This window comes from Sander lucioperca, chromosome 1 (assembly GCF_008315115.2).
Source record: "Sander lucioperca isolate FBNREF2018 chromosome 1, SLUC_FBN_1.2, whole genome shotgun sequence".
NCBI classification, from domain to species: domain Eukaryota; kingdom Metazoa; phylum Chordata; class Actinopteri; order Perciformes; family Percidae; genus Sander; species Sander lucioperca.
Genome location: NC_050173.1, coordinates 50,066,728 through 50,089,274, shown reverse-complemented (window position 1 = coordinate 50,089,274; position 22,547 = coordinate 50,066,728). Strand labels below are relative to the sequence as shown.

At 41.5% G+C, this 22,547-nt stretch overlaps 1 protein-coding gene across 6 annotated transcripts in view; it reads left to right on the top strand.

The window, feature by feature from the left end:
• The window catches only part of si:ch211-26b3.4 (connector enhancer of kinase suppressor of ras 2), a 68,069-nt gene that overhangs the window by 32,757 nt on the left and 12,765 nt on the right, over nt 1-22,547 (top strand). For 5 of the 6 annotated variants that reach the window (XM_031280138.2, XM_036005322.1, XM_031280134.2 and 2 more), the window contains exons 7-17: nt 422-481; nt 621-689; nt 6,432-6,578; nt 12,441-12,568; nt 13,154-13,365; nt 14,913-14,999; nt 15,839-16,047; nt 19,317-19,354; nt 19,464-19,506; nt 20,894-20,942; nt 22,191-22,363. In XM_031280138.2, the coding sequence (XP_031135998.1) occupies nt 422-481; nt 621-689; nt 6,432-6,578; nt 12,441-12,568; nt 13,154-13,365; nt 14,913-14,999; nt 15,839-16,047; nt 19,317-19,354; nt 19,464-19,506; nt 20,894-20,942; nt 22,191-22,363 (1,215 nt within the window). The remainder of the gene's footprint in view (nt 1-421; nt 482-620; nt 690-6,431; nt 6,579-12,440; nt 12,569-13,153; nt 13,366-14,912; nt 15,000-15,838; nt 16,048-19,316; nt 19,355-19,463; nt 19,507-20,893; nt 20,943-22,190; nt 22,364-22,547) is intronic. The other variant, XM_031280136.2, reaches the window with a different exon arrangement.

Genomic DNA, 22,547 nt, shown 5'->3' with positions numbered 1-22,547 from the left:
GTCAACAGGAAGAGGAAGGAACTTGTTTTGGTGGAACATGTGTACGTTCCAAAGTAGTTTTAGTCGTGCAACAGAAAACTCAGATTGGACAGATAGTCTAGCTAGCTGTCTGGATTTACCCTGCAGAGATCTGAGGAGCAGTTATCCATAGTCCTCACAAATCCTAACAAAAGGTTAGAACGCCAACACAAAGAAAGAGGAAGGTAGCAGCCATCCGACCGAAAATTAGGGACAACCAGCGGAATTTCCGGCGGCACCTGAACAATCCCGGAAATGAAATGTCGTCGATGTAGACTACACACCCGTCAATTCAAGTCTGAAGTCGAGACGTCAAATTCTTAAATGTCAGACCTACATATCATGTATTTCCCTGTGTACTCCGTGTTATACTAAATCCTCCCTCCCTGTGCTTGTGTTTTAGGGGATGTATATCAAATCGACGTATGATGGACTCCACGTTATCACGGGAACCACAGAGAATGTGAGTTTTTGTTTGACTCAGTAGCAACTCCAATTCATTGTCTCAAATTCCACATTGACAATGAATCCATGCCTGTAATATATCTTGAATTTGTTCTCATGGAGTGTAATTTTCTATCCGTCAATTTCTGCCTCTGCAGTCTCCAGCAGACCAGTGTAAGAAGATCCATGCAGGGGATGAGGTGATCCAAGTCAACCACCAGACAGTGGTGAGTTAAAAAGCTTCCAAACACTGTAGTCACAAAAAGTCACGGGACAGTTCCCATGGGGTTCACTGCAAACTGTCTTTCGTTCTCCATTCTGTGCTGTGTTGAGGAGATATCAAGGTACATGATGTCTGCTACCACCACCACCACCACCACCACCACCGTCATGGTGCTTCCTGTCCTGTGCCTGTGCAGCTATGTAGGCTAATTAGACTTGCTGCGGGAGCAGATTATAGGATGATTGTTGCAAGACCTTTGTTCAGTCCAGTGTGATTCTCAGCTCACTCTTTTGCGGAATTTGCTCCCATTGTCATAAGAAACCCCTGAAGGAGGCGTCTGGTTTGAAATGTGAACTCATGTTCCACTTTTTAGACTTGAATAAGTTGTATTTCTGCCTTCAACTCATCACACCAGAGGGACGCACCAAAATGGGCAGCCATTTTAAATGAAACGGTGCCTTGTGAGAGCAAGTGATTGAGCGTGCTGTCAGCTCTGGCACCAACAATTTGTTCCAGCGTTTATTTGAGATTTCTGAGGGAGGGAGAAGAAGGCCTGTGTAGACAGCTTTTGCGTGCTCTTTCCGCGAGTATTTCCTCCTACGTCTCGATAGGTGCTGCTCATGCGAAAGCGTGCATGCAGGCGCTGGGGAGCGGCGTTGATTGACACGTGAGGGAGCTATGCGTTATCTCTCTTCCTCTCTCTCCTCGGGGTGACAGTGCAGATCGCACCCTGCCAGGCTCTCAGCTCCAACTCCTCATTACTCCCTCAGCTAGACCCTCACCACTCTGATCCCTCACTCTGGGGGAGGAGATAAGCAGCAGGGGGAGACAGAGGTGTGTGTGTGTGTGTGTGTGTGTGTGTGTGTGTGTGTGTGTGTGATGGGGGAAACGGGGGTGAAGTAGTCATGGGATGCTGTGATGAGGCTGGGAGAGTGGGGCGAAAATGGGAGGAGGAAGTAAAGAGGGACTTAGGGAGAAGAGGATGAAAAGAAAAAGGGGAGAGAACAGCGGAGGGAAGTCTCTCGTCAAGATAGCAATTTTCTCATCCTAAATCGAGCTGCTGAGGAGGAAAGATGGATATAAACACTACCGGCAAACTCTCTGTCAACATCACGGCTGATAAGTTTATCTAGCGAGGCTCCATATTTAAAAATTAGATTAGTGGGAATATTGAATGAACAAATACCATTACATTATAGAATCATTATGTAGGCCTATCCCACGTATTTAGCAACAGCGCTGCCGACATGTTTATGCATGAGCTTCTGTTTGAGAGCCACTTCAAAACAGGACTCGCAGTTTTTAGCTCAGCTTCTCTTTTGAGGTAAAATGTGGAATTTGCTCAAATAACAAACTGATTGTTTGAAGAGGCAACATAATTATGTGGAGGTAATAGCATCTGGGAAAATAATGAAGACCTCAGGGATTTGAAAAACCTCTCCAGCAGCAGTTTATGCTCTATTATTATTTTTGGTAGGTCTCCCCCTGTTTCCCTCTGCTCTCTCTGCGTATTTGCATAACAGAACAGTTCTAAACTAGCCTGGTTAGGATAGGCTTTGTGTGTGCTGTTAATACACACTGTTGTGCTGTCCGCCATTGTGGTGGAGGAGCTGACAAGGGTTGAGAAGTTTAGCAGGATCGAGGTCCAGTTCAGTTTACGGTTCAGTGAATTCAGGAATGTCCCGTTGGCATGAAAATGTCAATAAATTCTCTGTCTAAGGCTGGGTTTTGTTGGACAATTTTATGATACCAGTGCCAATACAATACTTGTATTTTGCAAGCAAAACAATTTAAGAACTTTGGCTTTTTCAGGGGTTTTCCTGCCTTAGAATGGGCCTTTGGGGGACGACTATGCACAACAGTAAGCATGATCGGTTTGCGTACAGTAAACTAGTAAATAAGGCAATTATTTGACAGAAATCTGTATGCATTTGCCTGTTATTTCTGACAATTTGAGAAACAAGAATGTTGTTTATGCTTGAGTAAGTGAAACGCCAATCAACAAAACTGCTTAAAAAAATAATATTAATATTCAAATACCACCGTTAAAATCACCGGGAGAGTCTGACACAGCCAGACTCTGGATGGTAAAACTAAGATAAGCGCTCCTATTCAAGTTTATGCTCTGCTTTTCTACTGTTGTTTGGTAAATTGCTATTAAACACAGGCGAAGAGGATTTTAATTGCTATTTGTTTTCTCACAATTCTTAATATTTTGGCACTGATTTTCCTATGGTGCTGGTTAAAACCTCTTTTGCGGGCACCAAAAATTCCTCTATGCAGGAAAAACCCTGTTATTGTGTTAAAGGAATAGGTCAACATGTTCTACTCTTGTCGAGAGATAGATGAGAAGATACCATTTTCTTATTTGCCCGGTCAATATGAAGCTACAGCCCTGAGAGGGTTAGCTTAGCTTAGCATAGAGACTGGAAGCACGGGGAAACAGGTAGCCTAGGGTCTGTTCAGAGGTAAATCAAAATCAGCCTACTAGCACCTCTAAAGCTCACTAATTAACTTATTGTATCTTGTTTGTTAAGGCTAGCTGTGTCCCCCTCCTCCCAGTCTCTATGCTAAGCTAAGCTAACCGTCTTCTCGCTGTATCTTCATATTGACCGGACAGATGAGAAAGTGGCATCAATCCCCTCACCCTATCTCTTGGCAAGAACGAGAATATGGGTGTTTCCCAAAATGTTAGCTTAGCTTAGGAAGCAGAGGGTCACAGCTAGCCTGAACAAGATATAGCATGTTAATTAATGAACTTTAGAGGTGATGGTATAGGATGATTGTTTTTTACTTATGGACCTAGGCTACCTGTTTCCCACTGCTTTCAGTCTTTATGCTACGCTAACTGTCGCGTGGCTGTAGCTTCATATTAAACAGATATAGATATGAGAGTGGCATTGTTTTTTTGATCTTAATCTCAGCAGGAAGGCAAATACTTGTCCAATAAATTGTGAACTATTCCTTAATAAAAGAAGTGCTCACTGTCTGAACATTTTTTTTTATTTAAATCAGGCGTTGATCAAGAAATAGCAAAGAAGATTACAAAACTGACCAGAGATTCAAAGCCAAATATTGGTACTTGAAGGTTTTTGATACACAGACACATTTCTTCCAGAATGTTCGGTTTGATACAGAGGCCCTATTTCTGTCACTAGGAATTACAGTGAGTCCAAGTGTGTCCTAGTATACCCCCTTTTGTTTTAGTGGGCAGAACAGGACAAAACATACAGTAGTAAATTACTTCCGTCAAAACTCTTGTTGTTGGTGAACACTGGCTGAACCCGGAGTTCTAAACTGGGCCAAAGAGAACAGGAAACGAGCCGCGAAACAGACTGGTCATCATCATCAGGAATAAGGTCAGAGCAGTTCTGTCTGTGTGTGTGTGTGTGTGTGTGTGTGCGGTGGCCTCTGCGGACCCTTCCAGTAGCTGAGACCAGTGTAGCCAATCAATGGCCTGACAAGTGCTGCGAGCTCTGGAGACAGGCTGGCCGGAACCACGAGGAAACACAGCAGTCAGCACTCCTTTCTGACTCTTTTACCATCTCTCTCTCTTCCTTAACAATACTGGCTAAGCCGTCCTTTATTTTTATATGTTGTGTAATAACCAATTTGGTGAAGCTTTACTAAAACATGTTAAGTAGCACAAAAGCAGTGTGTCTGAGGCAAGATGGTGAAATAGTTTGTATGCAGCAGTTAGTTGTGTCTGTTGTAGTAGCAGTAGCCTGGATATCACATGAACCATATTGAAATTAGAAAGCACTCAGAGAACGTTTACCTTACTGCCAAGGCTGCGCAAGCCTCTAAAAAGTAAAAGTTAGGTTAGTAATGTTTAGATTTTTAAAATCTCCAATTGGATCCAAATCAAAATACACAGTGATGTTTATTTTTTCCTTGATCTTTGGATCCCGTGTAGTTTTTCTCTGCCGTTGTTTGTACTGTACAATTGTTTACACGATATTTTGAAAACCGGGTTCTTTTTTTCAAAATATAATCACAATTATCCAAACACCACACTCAATTTGCATAATTCCTAGATTGTTTGCAAAATGACACACTTCAGTCAAAACATATACACATATTTGTGAAAATGCTATTAGTTTTCATTTAACCAACACAGTCCTCAATGATCAGACACTATTGCAGCCAGTTTCACACTGCTGTGATAAATAAAAAACACATTTGTAAAAAAACTAATTTTAGGAAATAGCATGTGCTAGATTTTTGGCCAGACATTGTTATGTAAGGGATAATTTAGATGACAAAAAAAAGTGACAAACCCACAACATTCTTCATGATTAGTTTGAGATATAGGGAGAATGTACACAAATAGGCCTACTATAAACTTACCAAGCACTGCACAACACTGATGCTGCAGACTGAATATTTCAAGTATTTATTTCAATACTTACAGTATTTCTTACCATAATCAGTTACAGTAATCAACCAACACTGAAATCAATGAAACAAATAAAATCTGTAGACAAATAAAAATTACTGCATGAAGTACATACACTTTGACTCTGAATAAAAACTACTGTAAAAGCAACAAGAATACTGTAACTATTCATTAGTGTGGTCATTGGCAATCCGGGGCTTTGTAATGACAAGGAAGTAACCTCACAATCCTTATCTGTGTCTAAGGTGTGAAAATATGTGTAGAGTTTTACAAATCACTGTGTGTAATGTTTTGCAAAAAGGGTGAAGCAGACATTGTGTGTAATGTTGTGCAAATCTGTGGAGGTGTTTTGCTCATTGGAGTAGAATTTTGCAAATTTTGTGGACATTTTTATTTTAGTGTGTAAACAATTGTAAAAAACTGTAACACTGTTTTGTTGAATTTGTGTTACTGTAAAAGAAATATGGACAATTATGCACATTTTCTGATGGCAGCCATACATTTTTGGACATTACCTACAGTACATCACCTGTGGGAATAATAGAGCTTTAAAAGAGACAAATTATGCAAAATTTCAATGACCATAAAGTTGAATCAACACATCTCTGAAATAGTTTCAACAAAAACTAAACATCAAGGTAAAATCTGTTGTATTAGACTGCATTCATTGACTTGCCTCATAAACTGCCAACTAATTGCATATCAGATTGGCCACATTTAAAAGAATTTTGCAACCAATTGTAAAAAAAAAAATTAAAAATAAGATAAGCACAACAGCATTGTATGGGCTTGTTTGGATACCTTTTGCACTAGATTTGGTGAAGATGGCCAATAATGATCTTAGGCACCTTTTTTCGGGAATAAAAAGTGACTCCATGTCCCACTGTTCAAGAGCTATGTGAACATGTAAAGTACTGTATATGGTCTAATTTTATACCAAAAGTCACAGGCCTGAAAACATAAACGATATACAGTATAAACGGTTTATGGTCATTGTGCGCATATTATAGTAGGACGAGGGGGCTCCCCGAGGTTAAGGCGTCAAGACACTGACCATGGACTGCAACGTCCATCGTTTGGAGACCTCGTTTCCTATCATCTGTCCAATAAAATGATAACATACATGACTAGTAGCATGTGGTGGTATCAGGACCTGCGCGTGGTGGTTTGCAGCAACCGTTTTTAAAGCTTCATATCTGTGCGTGGTGGTTTACCTCAGCAGATTTGGTGCATCGTGTACAGCATGTGTATGTGTGTGTGTAGTGGTTTGCGGCAGTATTTTCGGTAGCCCGGTGTGTGTGTGTGTGTGTGTGTGTGTGTGTGTGTGTGTGTGTGCGTGCTCCCTAGGTGGGCTGGCAGCTGAAGAACCTGGTCAACGCTCTGAGAGAGGACCCATGCGGAGTCATCCTCACGTTGAAGAAAAGACCTCAGAACACCCTGAGCTCCACGCCGGCTCTGCTCAGGAACGTGCGCTGGAAACCGCTGGGCCTGCAGGTAAACACCAGTAACATATGGACGCCTTCACTGCAGTATCATAACAAGCCACATCCTGACCTGAGAAGTGCTAAACTGACTCAGTGACATGCTGCTCTACAAAAACTCCATTTGGAATTTTAACAAATAAGCGTGAAACTGAAATGTGTATATCTGCACACTTCTTGTACTTACGGTGAGGGATTTGTACAGTAAGCTGTGTTGTACCTCTGGCTTTATCTTTGACTCACTCTCAGCTCTGTTTTTACTGCCCACACTCTGCATTCTCCTACTGGCATTTTAAACAAATATTTTCAAAGGAAACTTCTTCACTTTGTGACCTCGCATTAATCCTCCTGTTGAGTGTTTCAACAAATCTCTTTTTGTTTTACAGCCTGCCGTACTGCTGGTACAGTTCAAAGCCATTTACAAATGTGTTGGTACCTAAACCTCCATCTGAAGAGAATTTATGCATACCAAAAGCATATTTCTTTAGATAGAGATATATTGAGATAATAAAGGGGGTAGAAATAGCTAATTATCTTATATTTGCACTTTGTAGATGTGTGAATGACTTAAATGGTATAATATGGCCTGAACTCCCTGCTCAGGAGCTAGCACAGGGCAATACAAGTTCACCGAAAGGTGCTACCCAACTCCCACTCACATTCATATTCATATTGGATGAGACTTTGTCCTGATTCATTCAAACTTTGCCACAAACATCTCCTTTTTTGAAAGAGAGTACATGTGTAAAGTACAGTACCTCTACTAAAAGGTGGAATACTTGTTTGAAGGCTTACAGCTCAGAGCGAGGGAACACGTTTCACTTAAGGGCAAATACTTTAGCAATCTGTCACTCATTCAGAGCCCAGAAAAGTCACTCAAATGTTGGTGCACAGAGAGAACGTGTCGAGACAGAGGGGTGAGGCGAGGGCTGGTCTAGGTGCTTGTGGAGCATCAGGTCTGTGAGCACGTGTCAAACTCCAGGCCTGTGGGCCGAAGTCGGCCCCCTCGCAAATTTTGATTAGGCCTGCAAATCAATTTAGGTTCACAATAAATTGTTGTGCACCAAACCAAAAAGACGGGGAACTGTTTTTCCTGCAATTACACAACACAAAGCAGAATTTGGCAGATTTGCAGACTTTGAGCCTCAGAAATTCCCACAGAACCAGAGAGTTTTTATGTGTGGTAGCCTGCTTTTAAAAATGTGATCATTGTTTTGCTTGATTTGCTAAATTCATTAATGGCTAAGGAACTTTTTTGCTGACTTTTTTAGGGCTTTATGTCGACCAAACCTTAAGTGAGAATGCTATATGAGACATACAGTAATACAGTCAAAGATATTTGACATTTTCAATTAAATCAAAGCATGTCAAACTATACATGCCTAGCTCTTGGTGTGATTCTCGTTTTCCAGTGTGACCCTTAGTAAAATAGAGTTAGAGTTTGACACCCCTGTCTGTGAGCATATGATTGCAGTATATAGCACTATATACATGTTCATATGAGAGACTTACACATTCCGTTAGTGTTTTATGGTTTTAGTAATGGCCTAAAAACCATCAGAACCCTTTAATAACCATAAGGCCCACTTCATCGCCATCTCTAACACGGTTGCTGCCTTGTTAGATCATCGCTCTACGTTGTTACCACAAGCGTATTGTTATATTTGCTGCAACAGCAGAGGATTGTGGGAATTCTACCCTGATGGGCTGCTAAGACACAAACGCGCCACGAGTGCCCAGATCAGAGCACAGAGATATCTGTGGGAGAGGAGAAGAAAGGAGTGTTTTAGATTTGTTCTCTCTCTTAGAAAGACTGGAGCTCTTAATTATTCATAAGCAACTACAGGCAGCTCCACTGGCTCTGAAACAAGAGCCGCTACTCAGCAAATACTGGAGATAATGCACTGAATCCAAAATATGCTGCTGTGTGTGTGTGTGTGTGTGTGTGTGTGTGTGTGTGTGTGTGTGTGTGTATGTGTGTGGCCGTATGCACGCTTGTCCATCTGTACGAGTCAAAGCAAGTGTGTTTCTGCGCATATTTGCGCATGCACCCAGAGAGATGTTTTTCGTTAGCAGTCGAGTTGCTCCTTTGAGAGGGGAAGGAACTGGGTCACTGCACTCTGTAAGCTCGGTTTAGATACATACTGTACGTACGCTGCTCTCCAAAACAAACACACGTACAAACACATGCACACTCATACCTCTAAGCACGGTTTTAGAGGATGAATTGCACGGCTGTGAAGTTTAGCCCAAATGTGGCAAACATTCAGCCGGATTATAACTGAATCCACAAAGGAAACAATTTATCTCTCCAAATTATCATGTGATTCCAGTCCCAAATCCCTTCATGGCAACCTCCTTTATTCTACTAAATAATGGCACATATCTCTCTCTTTCTTTCTTTCTGTGTGTGTGTGTGTATCTACATCAGGATGGAGTAAAAGTATTTTAATGATTCACTGTAATGACAATGAGGCTGGCAATGATTTTAACAAATAACTTGAGGATTACTGTGTCTGCTGCGCAGCTGCAAAATGTGCTATAAGGGATTTCATGCGTGATTTAGGCTAACGCCACATCAGCATCCACATCACAGGTCACACGTGTGCCACACATTGTCCATGACCCTGCTTTCATAAATCTGTTATATGTTTAAATACATAAATAATTACTCTTTGAAAATGCCTGCTATTTTAGGCAACATGTATTGGTATGTATAATTGATGGGCCAGCTGAATGGGTGAGGGGGTTTTAGCTTCTTTGACATTACTGTACATTGTTTTGGTCTACTTGGCTAATGCAACTGAGAACCTCTGCCATTCTATCAAAGAGAAATGTTTGATGTAAAATATTTATTATGATAAATTACTCCATAACAGAAATTGTAATAATAACTGTTAAAATCTCACCTGAAGGTCCATTTAGTAGCTAGCTGTTCTCCAGCAGATCAGATCCCATGATCTTCATCAGAAGTTTGAGGCTCAACTGTTAAACCAACATGGACAAGAAGTCCTTAACGCGTCAGAAACAAATAGAAATTTGGACATCTACATTCCATGAAAACTAATCAAACTCCATCTGCTGATGAATATCAGGTGAAATGATCAAAAGCTGGACGACAGCTACTAAATGGACCTTAAGGTGACATTGTTTTGTAAACTGCTCTTTCCGAAGTTGGCGACAATTTGGGAAATACGCATATATGCTTTCTAATAGAAAGTTAGATACTCTGATTTCTATATCTATACGGTAAATATAGGGTGTAATTTCCACTGGGGACAGGGGGGACATGTCCCCCCCACTTCTCAAACTAAAGTTACACCCTTGCAGTAAATATGAAGCTACTTGCCTTAGCATAAAGACTGCAAACAGAGGGAAAACAGCTAGTCTAGAGTCTGGTTGCCTGGCAACCTCACAGTGACCACATAACACATAAGGCTCATAAAACCACAAAATGTTTTTACACCTTAGTTTTTGGATGGATTAAGCAAGCGAGATATAACGTGTTAATTAGTGAGCTCTGAGTGATACCAATCTTCTCACCTAACTCTCGGGAAGAAAGTAAATACGCCTATTTCCCAGCATGTTAGACTATTCCTTTAATACATCAGTACATGACATTTATTTTCCCATGCAAGCTTACTTTTGACATATTTGTCTAGATTCATAACAGCCTGACCAGTAAAATATTCTGGACTTTGAGGTTAATTAGTTGGTGAACATCTGGTTAGATGTCACCGATTGTTGTAGCTATTCTCAATTTAATTATATAGGATTCAGCTGAAACCTTAAATTGACTGGGCCAGTATTAACAGCTTATAATGTTGTATTTATTATATCAGCTTGCCTTGAGCTTATCAGTATCAGACTACATGTTGCTCAATAAGTAACAAGATATTGCAGTTTATTGCAGAATTTGCAATTTACATTTGTTTATCTTTCAACTGTTAAATGTCCCACTTCGTCCATATCTCAGATGCATTTCTTTAATGTCCTTATCTAACATGTCATTATCAAACTCCTTATGTTTGTTTATTTTTTGACTTTATTAAAAAAAGAAAGAAAAGAAAAAGATATATAACTGTCTGATTGATATTGTCAGCCTAAAAAAATCTACTATTGGTCAGGCTCTAATTCAGACTAAGCTACGATTTTAACAGGCCTTTTCCCCTGAAAACATCTTGACATGTCACAGTAGGCGAAGTACAGTTGTAAATCATAAAATGATTGATGGCTGAATTCCATTTAGCTGCTTCAGTTTCAGGGTCCAGGTGTTGTGCGTGCTGGCTGGCTGACTTGGACACTTGAATAGAACGGAGCCATTGTTAATGTTATTGTAACATCTGTGCTTTTCCTACTGTGACAAGTCAAAAATGTCTGCTGTGAAAAGGCCAATTAAAGATTGATGGTTAAGAATGTAATCGGTTCAGTTTATTATTCAACAAGTTTTTTGTTCTCAAACTTTTAGTGAAAATATTATGTTAAGCATATAAGTGTGTGTGTGTGTGTGTGTGTGTGTGTGTGTGTGTGTGTGTGTGTGTGTGTGTGTGTGGGGGGAATATTGATCTAGAGAGGTTTTTTAGTAGTTTGGAGTGGACGCAGCGGGGGTCAGATGGTTTAAGTGCTGTTTTAACAGACTGGAATTTCGCTTGCTGTGGAGGTCCCATCTCTCTCCATTTCTACCCCCCACCCCTCTCTTCCATGCAGGCAGCAGTGGGCTGTAATCACTAAATTACTGTTTTCACTCTCAGCTCCAGTCACCACACTGCACAGCTCCCCCGCCTCTCTTTCTCTCCTGCAGTCTTTCTCTCTGACTCTCTCTCTTTGTCCTATTTCCTTTGCTCTCTCCTCACTCTCTCACGTCCCTCTTTTTCCACTCTGTCTTCATTATTTATTGTGAAGCCGTCTTACTGTAAGCTTCCTTCATAAGAGGGAAGACTGTGAGAGAGGAAGAGATGAAGATAGAGAGGGCCTGGGGATGGAGGGAGTGAGGGTGTGGAGGAGAGGGGGAGGAGGAGGATGGAAAGTTTGGAATATGAAATTAATTGCCTAATGCACTGCTGATGAAATGATGAAACACTGGGCTTCCTTAATGAGAACGCTGCCTGCCTCGCCGTCGCTCGGCCTCTCTGTCTGTTTATCAATTCTGTCCACACTCGTGTCTCCTCTCTAAAATGGAGCGTCCGCTTCAGACATAAAGTAAAACACCACGTTTTACAAAAGAATTATCTGGAAATCTCTTCCTCAGGGAGTAATTGTCGAAACGAGCTGCATATTTGTCACCCCAGCTGTTCCGGCTGAGAACAAATTTATTTTCACTTGAAATTTGGACTGAGTTTCAATGACATCAGAAACAAGGCACCTGATGACAAATCTACGTGTCCTTGAGTCAAGCTGTGGCCACGCCAGCTTTCCTCTGCCCTCTCCTTCTATCGTAGCACAGGAGAAAGGCGGGGAGTGAGGAAGAGCGAGGAGAGGAGAGTATGGGGTTGTCATGGGAACAGACATGCAGAGCCCGGTGTGAGTGAAGACAAAATGACAGAATATTGAAGCGATTAAACGTGGGAGAGGCTTCACAGTCAAACAGATATAAAAGACAACATACACAACATGGCAGCTGTGTGGAAATAACTCTCTTGTTTGTGATTCTGGGTTAAAACGAGCGCAGGCTGCAGTACGAGGAAGATAACACAATTAAAAGGATCCCTTCCTTCGTAACACTGTAAACTGTGTGCTTGTTTGTTTGACCGTGAGCCAGGAAAAGAGCTAATGTTCACTTTCTGCAGGTTGTGCTCCCAGACCATCCTTACAATTAAAACTCAATGAAGAGGTGCGAGTCATTCTCTCCTTCTTCCTCTCCTCTTTCTCCCTTCAGCCGATCCCCACCAGCCCCACCAGCACCTCCCCTACACCTGGTGGAACTTTGGGCATGTCCAAAATGGATGGCCCCAGCATGCAGGACGTCTATATCCTCTCTCCTGTCTCTGGACTCTACAGCACCAGGTCAGCAGTGCTTGCACACAAAGATGTTTGATGATGGTCGTTTACATTGATTGTTATGATCCTACTTATGACTAGGGTTGGGTACCGAAACCAGGTTCCACTATGGAACCAGTTCCTACGCAACTGGTAGGAATCGGACCGGATTAGAACGCAAATTTCGGTTCCTCATTTCGGTTCCACTTATGTGCTTATACTTATGTGTCGACTGAAATATTTTCCCTCTGTTGCTCCGAAACAGACGTAAACATATCACACTTTCTCTGTAGTCTATCGTTAGCTAGCTACCGTAAATGTAGGCTACTTTTAAAATGCCATATTTTCCATCTGGGCTCACCAAAACGGACGTAAAAGCATATTAACCAATCACTGCACGTGATCGCTAGTAAACATATTACATCTTTGATGTAATTTTTCAGTTTTTCAAGAATCGGTTTAGGAATCGGAATCGTTTTAAAAGCACCGGTTCGGCATTCGTAAAATGCGGAATCATAAAAATCCAAACGATACCCAACCCTACTGATGATGATGATGACACTGATGATGGTGCTGATGATGTGATGATGATGACAACTCTGCTCTCCCCAGGGAGGAGCTGGGTCTGATGTCATGCGACGACATCAGCCGCTACAGCGTGAGCTCACAGTCCGGCTCCAAAGGTTCAGAGGCAGTCAGCTACTACCTGGACCAGGACAGCGGTCAGTACTTCTCCCTGCTGGAGGGAGACGGACCCCCGGGGTCCGACTACGACAGGGGCCGCAATACGGGGGTTCGCCGGCGGGACAAGACCCCCACCCATGGTAAGATGGAGTGAGCGCGATTCAACAGCGTGAATGGGGCAGTGATAGCTACTGGCCCTGTGTTTGCTTTGTAGAACAGCATGCTCTCTCTCACCAGTTTTCTCACCCTTTTCTCAGAACTCCTCCTTATGTGTTCATCAGTCACTTCATGGCTCTGCTTCTTTGTGTCTTCACCTCGCGTACACACGTCCCAAAAACACTGATCACATGCCGAAGGGTCAGTCCAAAAACACTGTGTCCAGCTCCCTGTCTGCCCCACCACCTGTGTCACCCTTGTCCAAGACAACTTCTTAGACATCATGTACCTTCTTGGGAGACTCTTAAGGGGCCTATGATGTGCAAGCTGAGAGTCATGTGATCGACGGAAGCATCTGAAGACTATTTTATGGTCGCCGTGCTTGCTATAGACCACTTAAAGATACCGTACTGTAAGAAGGTGGTCAACGGAGTAGCGCCCAACACGAGTGGACTTGAAAGTTAGAAATGAAAATATAACAGATATTTATGGGGGATGTGCATTTTAAGTAATTTCCATATTTAAGTACTCGCAAAAAAAGCCCAGCGCTGTTATCCGCCATCAAAACAATCATAATAAAAATTATTTTAAGAGCGTGATGAGCATTGTTGTAAGGCTATAACGTTACCGTACGTGTTAGCTTGGTGGCTGGCATGAGCCACTTGTCAAAATTGCACATTGTATTAAGACATTGACAGTTACAAAGCAACTTGATTTGTTGAACAAATACTGACGTTCAAGTTAAGTACTCGAGTACTCATGCCGTCCCTAATATTTACTCAGATTTATAAAACAACATTTAAGACACGCTAATCAGTGTTTGTTGTATTAACGATGTCTGTGACAATGTGTTCAGCATCAATTAGATATCAAAATTCAGCATAATTAGATAATGAGGGAAAACTCTGCCCTCATTATCTCATTGACACTGTTTTCAGCAGCAGCAGGCAGCTGTTTTCAACAAAAGAATGCTCTCATAAGCTGAAAGTACACTACCTGCCCAGCAACTAACAGCAGAAAGACAAAGTTGCAACTAGCTGATAAACATAGAGGATTTAGCTGCTAAAGAACCAGATATTTCCCTCAGGAGTTAGTGGGGGGAAACGAGAGTTAAAAATAGGATCAATATAGGACTAATATTTTCTGAAAAACGCAGTTGAAACACCTCCTATTTAGACAAGCCATAAGCTAATAGCTCACCTGCGGTAATCAGCCAACAGTAAACATGCTAGCAGGTTAGCTCGCTAGCACTACTGCTAGTTCAGCTACCCCTGTTGTGGAATTTACTACCTGTGAATAGAAAACTAACTTGATATTACAACCTGGAAATAAGGCTGTGTGACCCATGCCTTGCATATCACAGCAGTCCCCTCGAGAGTCTCCCGTTCCTTCCCCCCTCACCTGCACACACTTTGTCTTACCTGTCCACCCCTCCAGCTGTCTCCCACGCTGTCTCTCAGTCACCGCCTTCCCGCGAAACCCCCAGTCCCTCCCTGTAGACGACTCTCTGATTGCTGATTGGTCGTTCCAGGTGACCTCAGGCCTGTTTCCATGCCTCCCGAATATAACTGGATGGCCGAGGCCAAGGAACCCAGCATGGGCAAGAGAGGGAGCCGAGGTACACACACACACACACACACACACACACACACACACACACGCAAAAACACAGCCTCTCACACACTGAACACAAACGGGTCGGACTGGTGCCGCGCTTTGCTCCATACTCAGCTCAACACATTTCAGCTCATCCTCTAGTTATCCATGGTGGTGTGGTTGTGTGAGGATACATATCTGCCAGGTATGTATCTGACAGAGCGACAAGTAAATATAAATGTAAGGAAATTGCATTTATAGTGCTGCTCTGGAAATGAGGGTATTTCTATGTGACCAATTCTAACCAGCTTCACCGTTTTGCGGCAAGACTCGATCTGTATTCGACCGACGATCCTCCACTCTACCATTAGAAAGTCCATGAATAACATTAAAGCACAATAGTGCTGTCTGGGCTCTGCCTTTCTCCTTCTTCTCTTTCTCTCAGTCACTTTTTAGTTTTTTTTTCTCACATTTAAGTATATGGATAATAAACATATCAGGTGAGAAGCTTTTTCTATTCGGAGCTGAAGCGGAATAAAACTTTCTGTGACTGACAAGATTTAGCAGTAGTGCCCACCAAATCAGCGTAATCATTGCAAACAGATTAGCTGTATGTCCCTGGCTGTGGATCTATATCAGATACGACAGCTCTGAGGCACTTTTATCCCTTTCTGTTGGGTTTTTATCTGTAAGGATCTATTCATTCTCATCTGTTTCTACTCTGGGGTTCTCCCTTGACTCTACAACGCTAACCCCCCCCCCCCTCTCTGTGGTTTTCCTCCCTCTGTCATCCGTTCAGATGAGTTCAGAGCCTGTCCATCCTCTAACTGCTCCATGCCTCTACCCTCCTCGTCCCCACAGATTCAGACAACTCCCTGCTGCGTTACCTTAGCGACGACAAGATCCTGGTGATTGAGGAGGAGCCCGAGGGTCCAGGCAGAGAGAGTCGGCGGGATTCCACCAGACGCTCTCGGCGCAAGAGCCGCAATCCCAGCAGCCCTAGCTTTCCCATCAGCCCCTCCCTGCTGTCCTCCACCCTGCGCCTAGACCAACCACCCGATGCTTTGCCTGTATGTACACAGTCTGTTAACTGGGTTTTTTTTAAATTAGTGTCTTGTCTGGTTAAGTCTGTTAGAAGTGTGGGTGTGCTGTATGTATGCCTACTTTGTGTGGACATTTTGTGTAGAGAAATGCCATTACATGCCATGTTAAAGGATAGACTATATTCTGTATATATTTTGTATTTTTCTCTCTAATGTTAAGAAATCCCTTGAAACGACCAAAACCAACAATGAATCGATCCTACTGACTGAAGTGTTATCGATGTAGCTAAAACCTGATATACTGTATCTTATTCCTCTGGGCCATAGAGCTCCATTATTGTCCAAACACTATTAGAAACACATGAATGAGCCACACTGTTGCACTGCGTGTCATGTTCCTTCATTACCGTCAACATATAATAGTCTCCAGGTTTAAATGCACTATTTACACCTTTTTGAGTAATGCTTGCTATAAACTGCAGGTCCCAGATGTTTTAGGTAATTACTGAGCCCTTTTTTTAATGACATAGTATATACTGTATATGTGACACATAACACACAATATTTACATTTTCAGTCAGAATAAAATATGGACTAATGTGTTGCTTGTTGGTCTTTTAAAGGGTTTTGTTAACAATAAGACAATTATAGAATTCAGCCGGCCTTATCCTTGAAAGGCAACTGAAAAGTCTGCACACAGTGACAGGTGGCAACAATTAATAAGTACTGAATTGACCCTAACCCTCAACAAGATGGATCTAGTGCAATAAACAGCAATAGGATCAGGACAAAAATGAAAAAGAATTTCACAATAGAAGTAATAACAATAATAAACAATTAAATAAACAAAATTCATAATCCATTCAAAGTCTCACCTCCAGAAAAAAACAACAGTTGTACCAATACAACAATGTAAAAATACTCCATTAAAAGTAGAGGTTCTGTATTCAAAGTACTTATTCTGCAGAAAAAAATTCCCTCTGAAATGTAGTAAAGTAGAAGCATTTTCACTGAACTAATAGTAATTAGATTAAGTTATTAAGTTATTAGATTACATTTTTATCTTTCTTATTCTCAATGTTGGAGGCGGAGTTTAGGTACTTTATTGTTTCATATGTCATTTCTTAATTGGCCTTTTCACAGCAGACATTTTGACTTGTCACAGTAGGGAAAGCACAAGTGTTACCAATAACATTAGCAATGGCTCCGTTCTATTCAAACATCCCACTAATTCAGTCTGACAGTGAGCCAGCATGCACAATACTATTGAAACTGAAGCAACTAAGTGGAATTCGGCCATCATTCATTTTATTATTACCACCTGTGCTTTTCCTACTGTGACATGTTAAACTGTCTGCTGTGAAAAAGGCCTCTTCGTGGCACTAAAATCACCTTCAAGGCTTTAATCCTGACTCACTCACAAAACTTCCTTCATCTTACAGTGTGTGTCTTTGTCCTCTCGGAGGGAGACTATTTGCATTTGCAGGATAGGTCGGGGTGTTCACAGTATCACACACGTTGTTTGTGTGTGTATGTCAGGTAGAGGAGACAAAGGAGAGTGAGGATGATCAGTGTCATTGCATGGCTGCCAGCTTCACGGATTATGAGAATGACACTCACGCCCCCCTTTTCTCTCTCACACACACACACACACACACACACACACACGCAGGAGTGCATTTGTATGCAGGGTAGCCATATCACGACTTATCCTAACTTGTCCTAATATCCCCATCTCCTCAGACACGCCCAAGTCTAAATAGCAGTTTATTCTGGACAAACACACACACACACACGCACACACACACACACACACACACACACACACACACACACACACACACACACACACACACACACACATTCTCAATTGCATCCGCACATGCACGGAAAACACGTATCCCTGTGAGTAGGTGCATGACACAGCATCGGTCAGACCAATTACAAGCTACTGACAGACTGTGCTTAAAACACGAAGCATGTAAACACACACACACACACACACACACACACACACACACACACACACACACACACAGCACGCTAACAGCTTAGCTAACACCAGCCCTCTCTTGGTGGTGACTCATATCTATTCAGTGGCACATAAAGTATACTATCCTGCACTAACAAGCATATGCTAACCTTAATGACCTGCTTGTTTCCTCTCTCTCATTCTCTCCGTATGATTCTTTTCTATTAATACACCAACATTTTAGCAAAAAAACATGTCTTTGCCAATAGTCATTATTACACACATTAAGGTTACCCTGAAATCATTCACAGCAGCACAAGTATTCGATCACTTGTGTTGCATGATGGTAAATTAATGATCATGAGATGATAGGCCCTTGTGCCAAAACCATGCCCAATGGTCCTCTGACCCTCTCCTGGGGCCCTGGGGCCCTGGGGCCCTGAGCTTGTTCCCGGTAGGCCCATTCATTTAAAAGTGGGTCTCCACAAAGTCTTGATTAAATTATAGTCATCAGGAAGCAAGCGTGTCATCAGCTGAAAAATGATCTTTTGGTTTTGGAATTGATCAAATGTGAAGCAGCTGGAGTCTTAAGGACAGACGGGCAACTTTGAATACATTATTTGATTATTTTAATAGTACTATTAGTAGTACTAGTACCTGTACTGTACTTTGTCTTGTTTATTTCCGTAGATTTAATTTCCAATCAAATATGTGACAGTCCTTTTAAATAGATGAATTACCATTAATCAAAAAACACTAAATACAATACGCAGTTAGCATGGCACTAATGAGCTAAGGCTAGTGTTACTTTTTCTCTGATATTCATGTTATAGTTGCAGTCTTGTAACATACTAATATACTGTACTGATTATACTTGCTAGTATTGTATTGAATTGTGTTTCCTAGGTTTTTTAATTTACGTAATTTGTCACATAAAGCAACTTTGAGCATTTAAGAAAACAATTTTAAATGTACAGTGTTACAGCTTCAGTTAATGGATTAATTTTAACGGTATATCACTGTAAAAAGGGGAACCTGCACTTTACTCATTGGGCCAACAATTACATGGTTGTGAAATGTCTTTTCAACACTGCTCAACGCGTATGAAGTGCATGTCAGCTATCAAGGTTTTCAATACGGAGAATAGAAATGCAAAATAAACCACAGATATACTGTACACAGCACAGGTAAAACCACAGAACATGATATGATAATTACCAACAAAGGTGCACAGATAGAAGAAGTGTGTATGTGTGTGCTGCTCTTTAGGTATAGAAGGTTTTTAGAAGCTCTTTAATAGTCTTTTTTTTTTTCTGTCTCTCAGCGAGGTGCGGACACACTACGAGCAGACACAACAGACAGGTGAGTCTGTGTTTGTGGTTGTTTGTGATTTGACCACATGCTTGTGATTGATGGAAGGAGTTGAAAGAGCTGTTTGTGGTCACATTCAATCATGTCTGTCCTCCTGCAGGTACTCCGGCTCAGGAAGCTCAGGAGCCGCCTCCATGAGGAAGGTAGGAGAGCTAACAGTGCTATGACTGTTTTATAAATCTATAGTTCTGATGGTTTATTTACTTGATTTTTAAATAATGCGGTCTTTCCAGTATGTTTTGATTCAAACTGCAACAGTAGCTTCAGTTACATCAATAATTAGAACACATACGCTGTTACATGGAAATCAAGTGTGTCCAAATAATGGCTAAACATACAGTCAGAGAAGAATAGGAATGATAGCTGAGATGAAATCCATTCGGGACTGTAATTATTAAATAAAAGATAACGGTCGGATGATGTAAATTGGATTCCATATTTAGGTTACTGTGACACAGGAAGTTGTCATAGCCATTAGCCCTCGCCTCTCCTCCAAAGCACTATGAGTTGTAGCATACAATGAGTCAGCTCAACTATGAACAGATATTTATTCAGCTATGTTACCTAGATAATAAATTGTCAGAAGGTGTATTCAGCTATGTTAATGTTGATACCTATAGCCACACACACTGTGAAAAAGCCCGGTCTCGGGAGACAACACAGGGGTCGTAAACGTCAAACAAACACTAGAGGCACAGGCTGGGCACCAAAATACAACAAACCACGTTCCAGCCAATCACCAACAAGATGATTGGGGGAGGGGGTGGAGGTTAGTGCCTCTTTTTCACTGAAATTATTACCCAACCATATTGACTGTGATTGGCTGGAACGTGGTTTGTTGTATTTAGGTGCCCAGCCTGTGCCCCTAGTGTTTGTTTGACGTTTACGACCTCTGTGTTGTCTCCCGAGACCGGGCTTTTTCACAGTGTGTTCAGGGGGCAGGCAGCTAGCGGATCAAAGGAGAGATGCCTACAATCTGAGACAAAAATGAAATCGCCCTGAAACCATGCAGGAACTCATAGTGCACCTTTAAACATTAACGCAGAATTGTCACTTATGGCCACAGTAGCTGTTCAGCAAAGGTTGTGCTGATAGAATGGCTTAAACAGCAGAGAAATCAACAGAATTAGGCCACAGTGGGTCAATTTAATCAATGTCTTTCAATACAGTATGAGGAAACGTTTCTAAACTAAGTACTGGAAATCTTAAACCTTTTTGATGCATTTCAGGGTTGTCAAATGACTGAAAGTAGTAGCCTAGCTAAGGTGATGCAGTTCATGACTGTGGGTTTTAGTCTCTGTGGCATACAGCTTGCATTTCTCCATCACAGGTTGTAGGTCACTTCCTGGCTGTGGCAGTGCTAGTATTGTGATCCCTCTGTGCCTGTAATCCTCTCTGCTGTGTGCCAGATAAAAATAAAAAACAAGCTAAACATTAAACAGTGAACTCGCCGCAACCTCTCTACATGCATAAACACCAACCTAGATATATTTTTTGAGCTAACATGTTTTTTTTCTCTCTCCCCTCTAGTCCTTCCATTACACCTCTCTAAGAACGAAAACCAAAAAGAGAAGTAAAGGTAGACACACTGGTGCTTTTTCTCTTTCTTATGTTGGACCTTTAAAGTTGTATATGTATGTTAGCATTGGTAGCTCCAGAATGAGCAAACCTTTCAATGTGGTTCAGTGTAAATGTCTGAAGTCCAAACTAAGCCTGACAGACTTCAGGTGCTGTGACTGGCATGTACACTGTGGTGTGTGACTGTGAGAGGACGACAGCGCTTGAAATATCAAAAGGAGAGTTAATGCTTGATGGTATGACACATTGCTTATGTATGTAAAAAGTCCAGATGTACAGTACTTGATGAAAAGTAATGCACGCACAGGTACGATCAGAGACGGTTTAGAACCGAGACGCCCCAACTCAGAGTCATTTCCTGTATCTGTGTCATGTGGGCTCCGCCTCTTTAAGAGACATGTATTGATTCCAATGGGAGAAGTGAACGATAACACAGATTATGAGCGATTCTTTCGCACCATAAATACCAATGTGAAATTTGGACCCATTTGTCACAAGCCACATATCTCCAGAACATTCCGACAGTAAAATGGTAATTTTCAGACGGACAAATCAGGAGGAAATTAACTTTGTTTGAGACCTGTTTCTGTCTCAGGAACAAACTCTCGTGAGATCTGGCAACACAGATAAGCTAACGTCAGCTAACATTTGTGAACACCCTAACTAAAGTAATTTCTGTGATGCTACATATGTCTTTTAGCTCTGTAAATATCTAATGTTAGCAAAAGAAAATGTTAATAAATTATACAAATATAACTTTTCATCCATCCACATGACGTTCACTACACTTTCAAACAAGGTCACTCCCATTGAGGATAGAGGAAGTGCGGACTATTTCATACCACTGGCACAGCGTGTAATGCGTTATCTTTAGTAATAGAGAATCTTTGGTACATTTAACACTGCAGTTGCAAAATAGATTAGACACCTGATTGATTGTTTACCTTTTTTTGATGTATTACTGTCACTGACGTTATACTTTTTAGCTTATTCTATTCTTTAGCTTTGCAGATGTGTAAAAAAAACTTTAGTTTGGAGGGATTCAAAAGTTTACATTAGTTTTACCTGAAGAAAGTCTGTAAGCTACTGCAGACTTGAAAAGTCATTTGGATTCAGCCTGTTAGTGCCAGACAGGAACCACTAGATAAATGGCTACACTTCTCCTTTTATTACTAGTGTTTTTTCCTGATAAAATGCCAAATGCTATGGAAAGGACTTTCAGTACTGACATCCTTTCCTCTTTCTGTAGGTTCCCTCACTAGTGCCAGTCGAAGGAGAATATCCTGTAAGGACCTGGGCCACGGGGACTGTGAGGGCTGGCTGTGGAAGAAGAAGGATGCAAAAGGTTATTTCACCCAGAAATGGAGGAAGTACTGGTTTATCCTCAAAGAGTCCTGCCTCTACTGGTACACCAACCAAAACGTAAGGAATCGCATTCAAATGTCATTATGAGTCAAACTCTAGTTTAATTCTGCAACACTATTTCTCTCTGCATCTTTGTTTAGTTTTTAAACAACTTTATTGACAAAATGTATAATGGTTAGATACCACAAAACATTAGGGGAATTAAAGGGACACTCCACTGATTTTACGCATATAGGTCAGT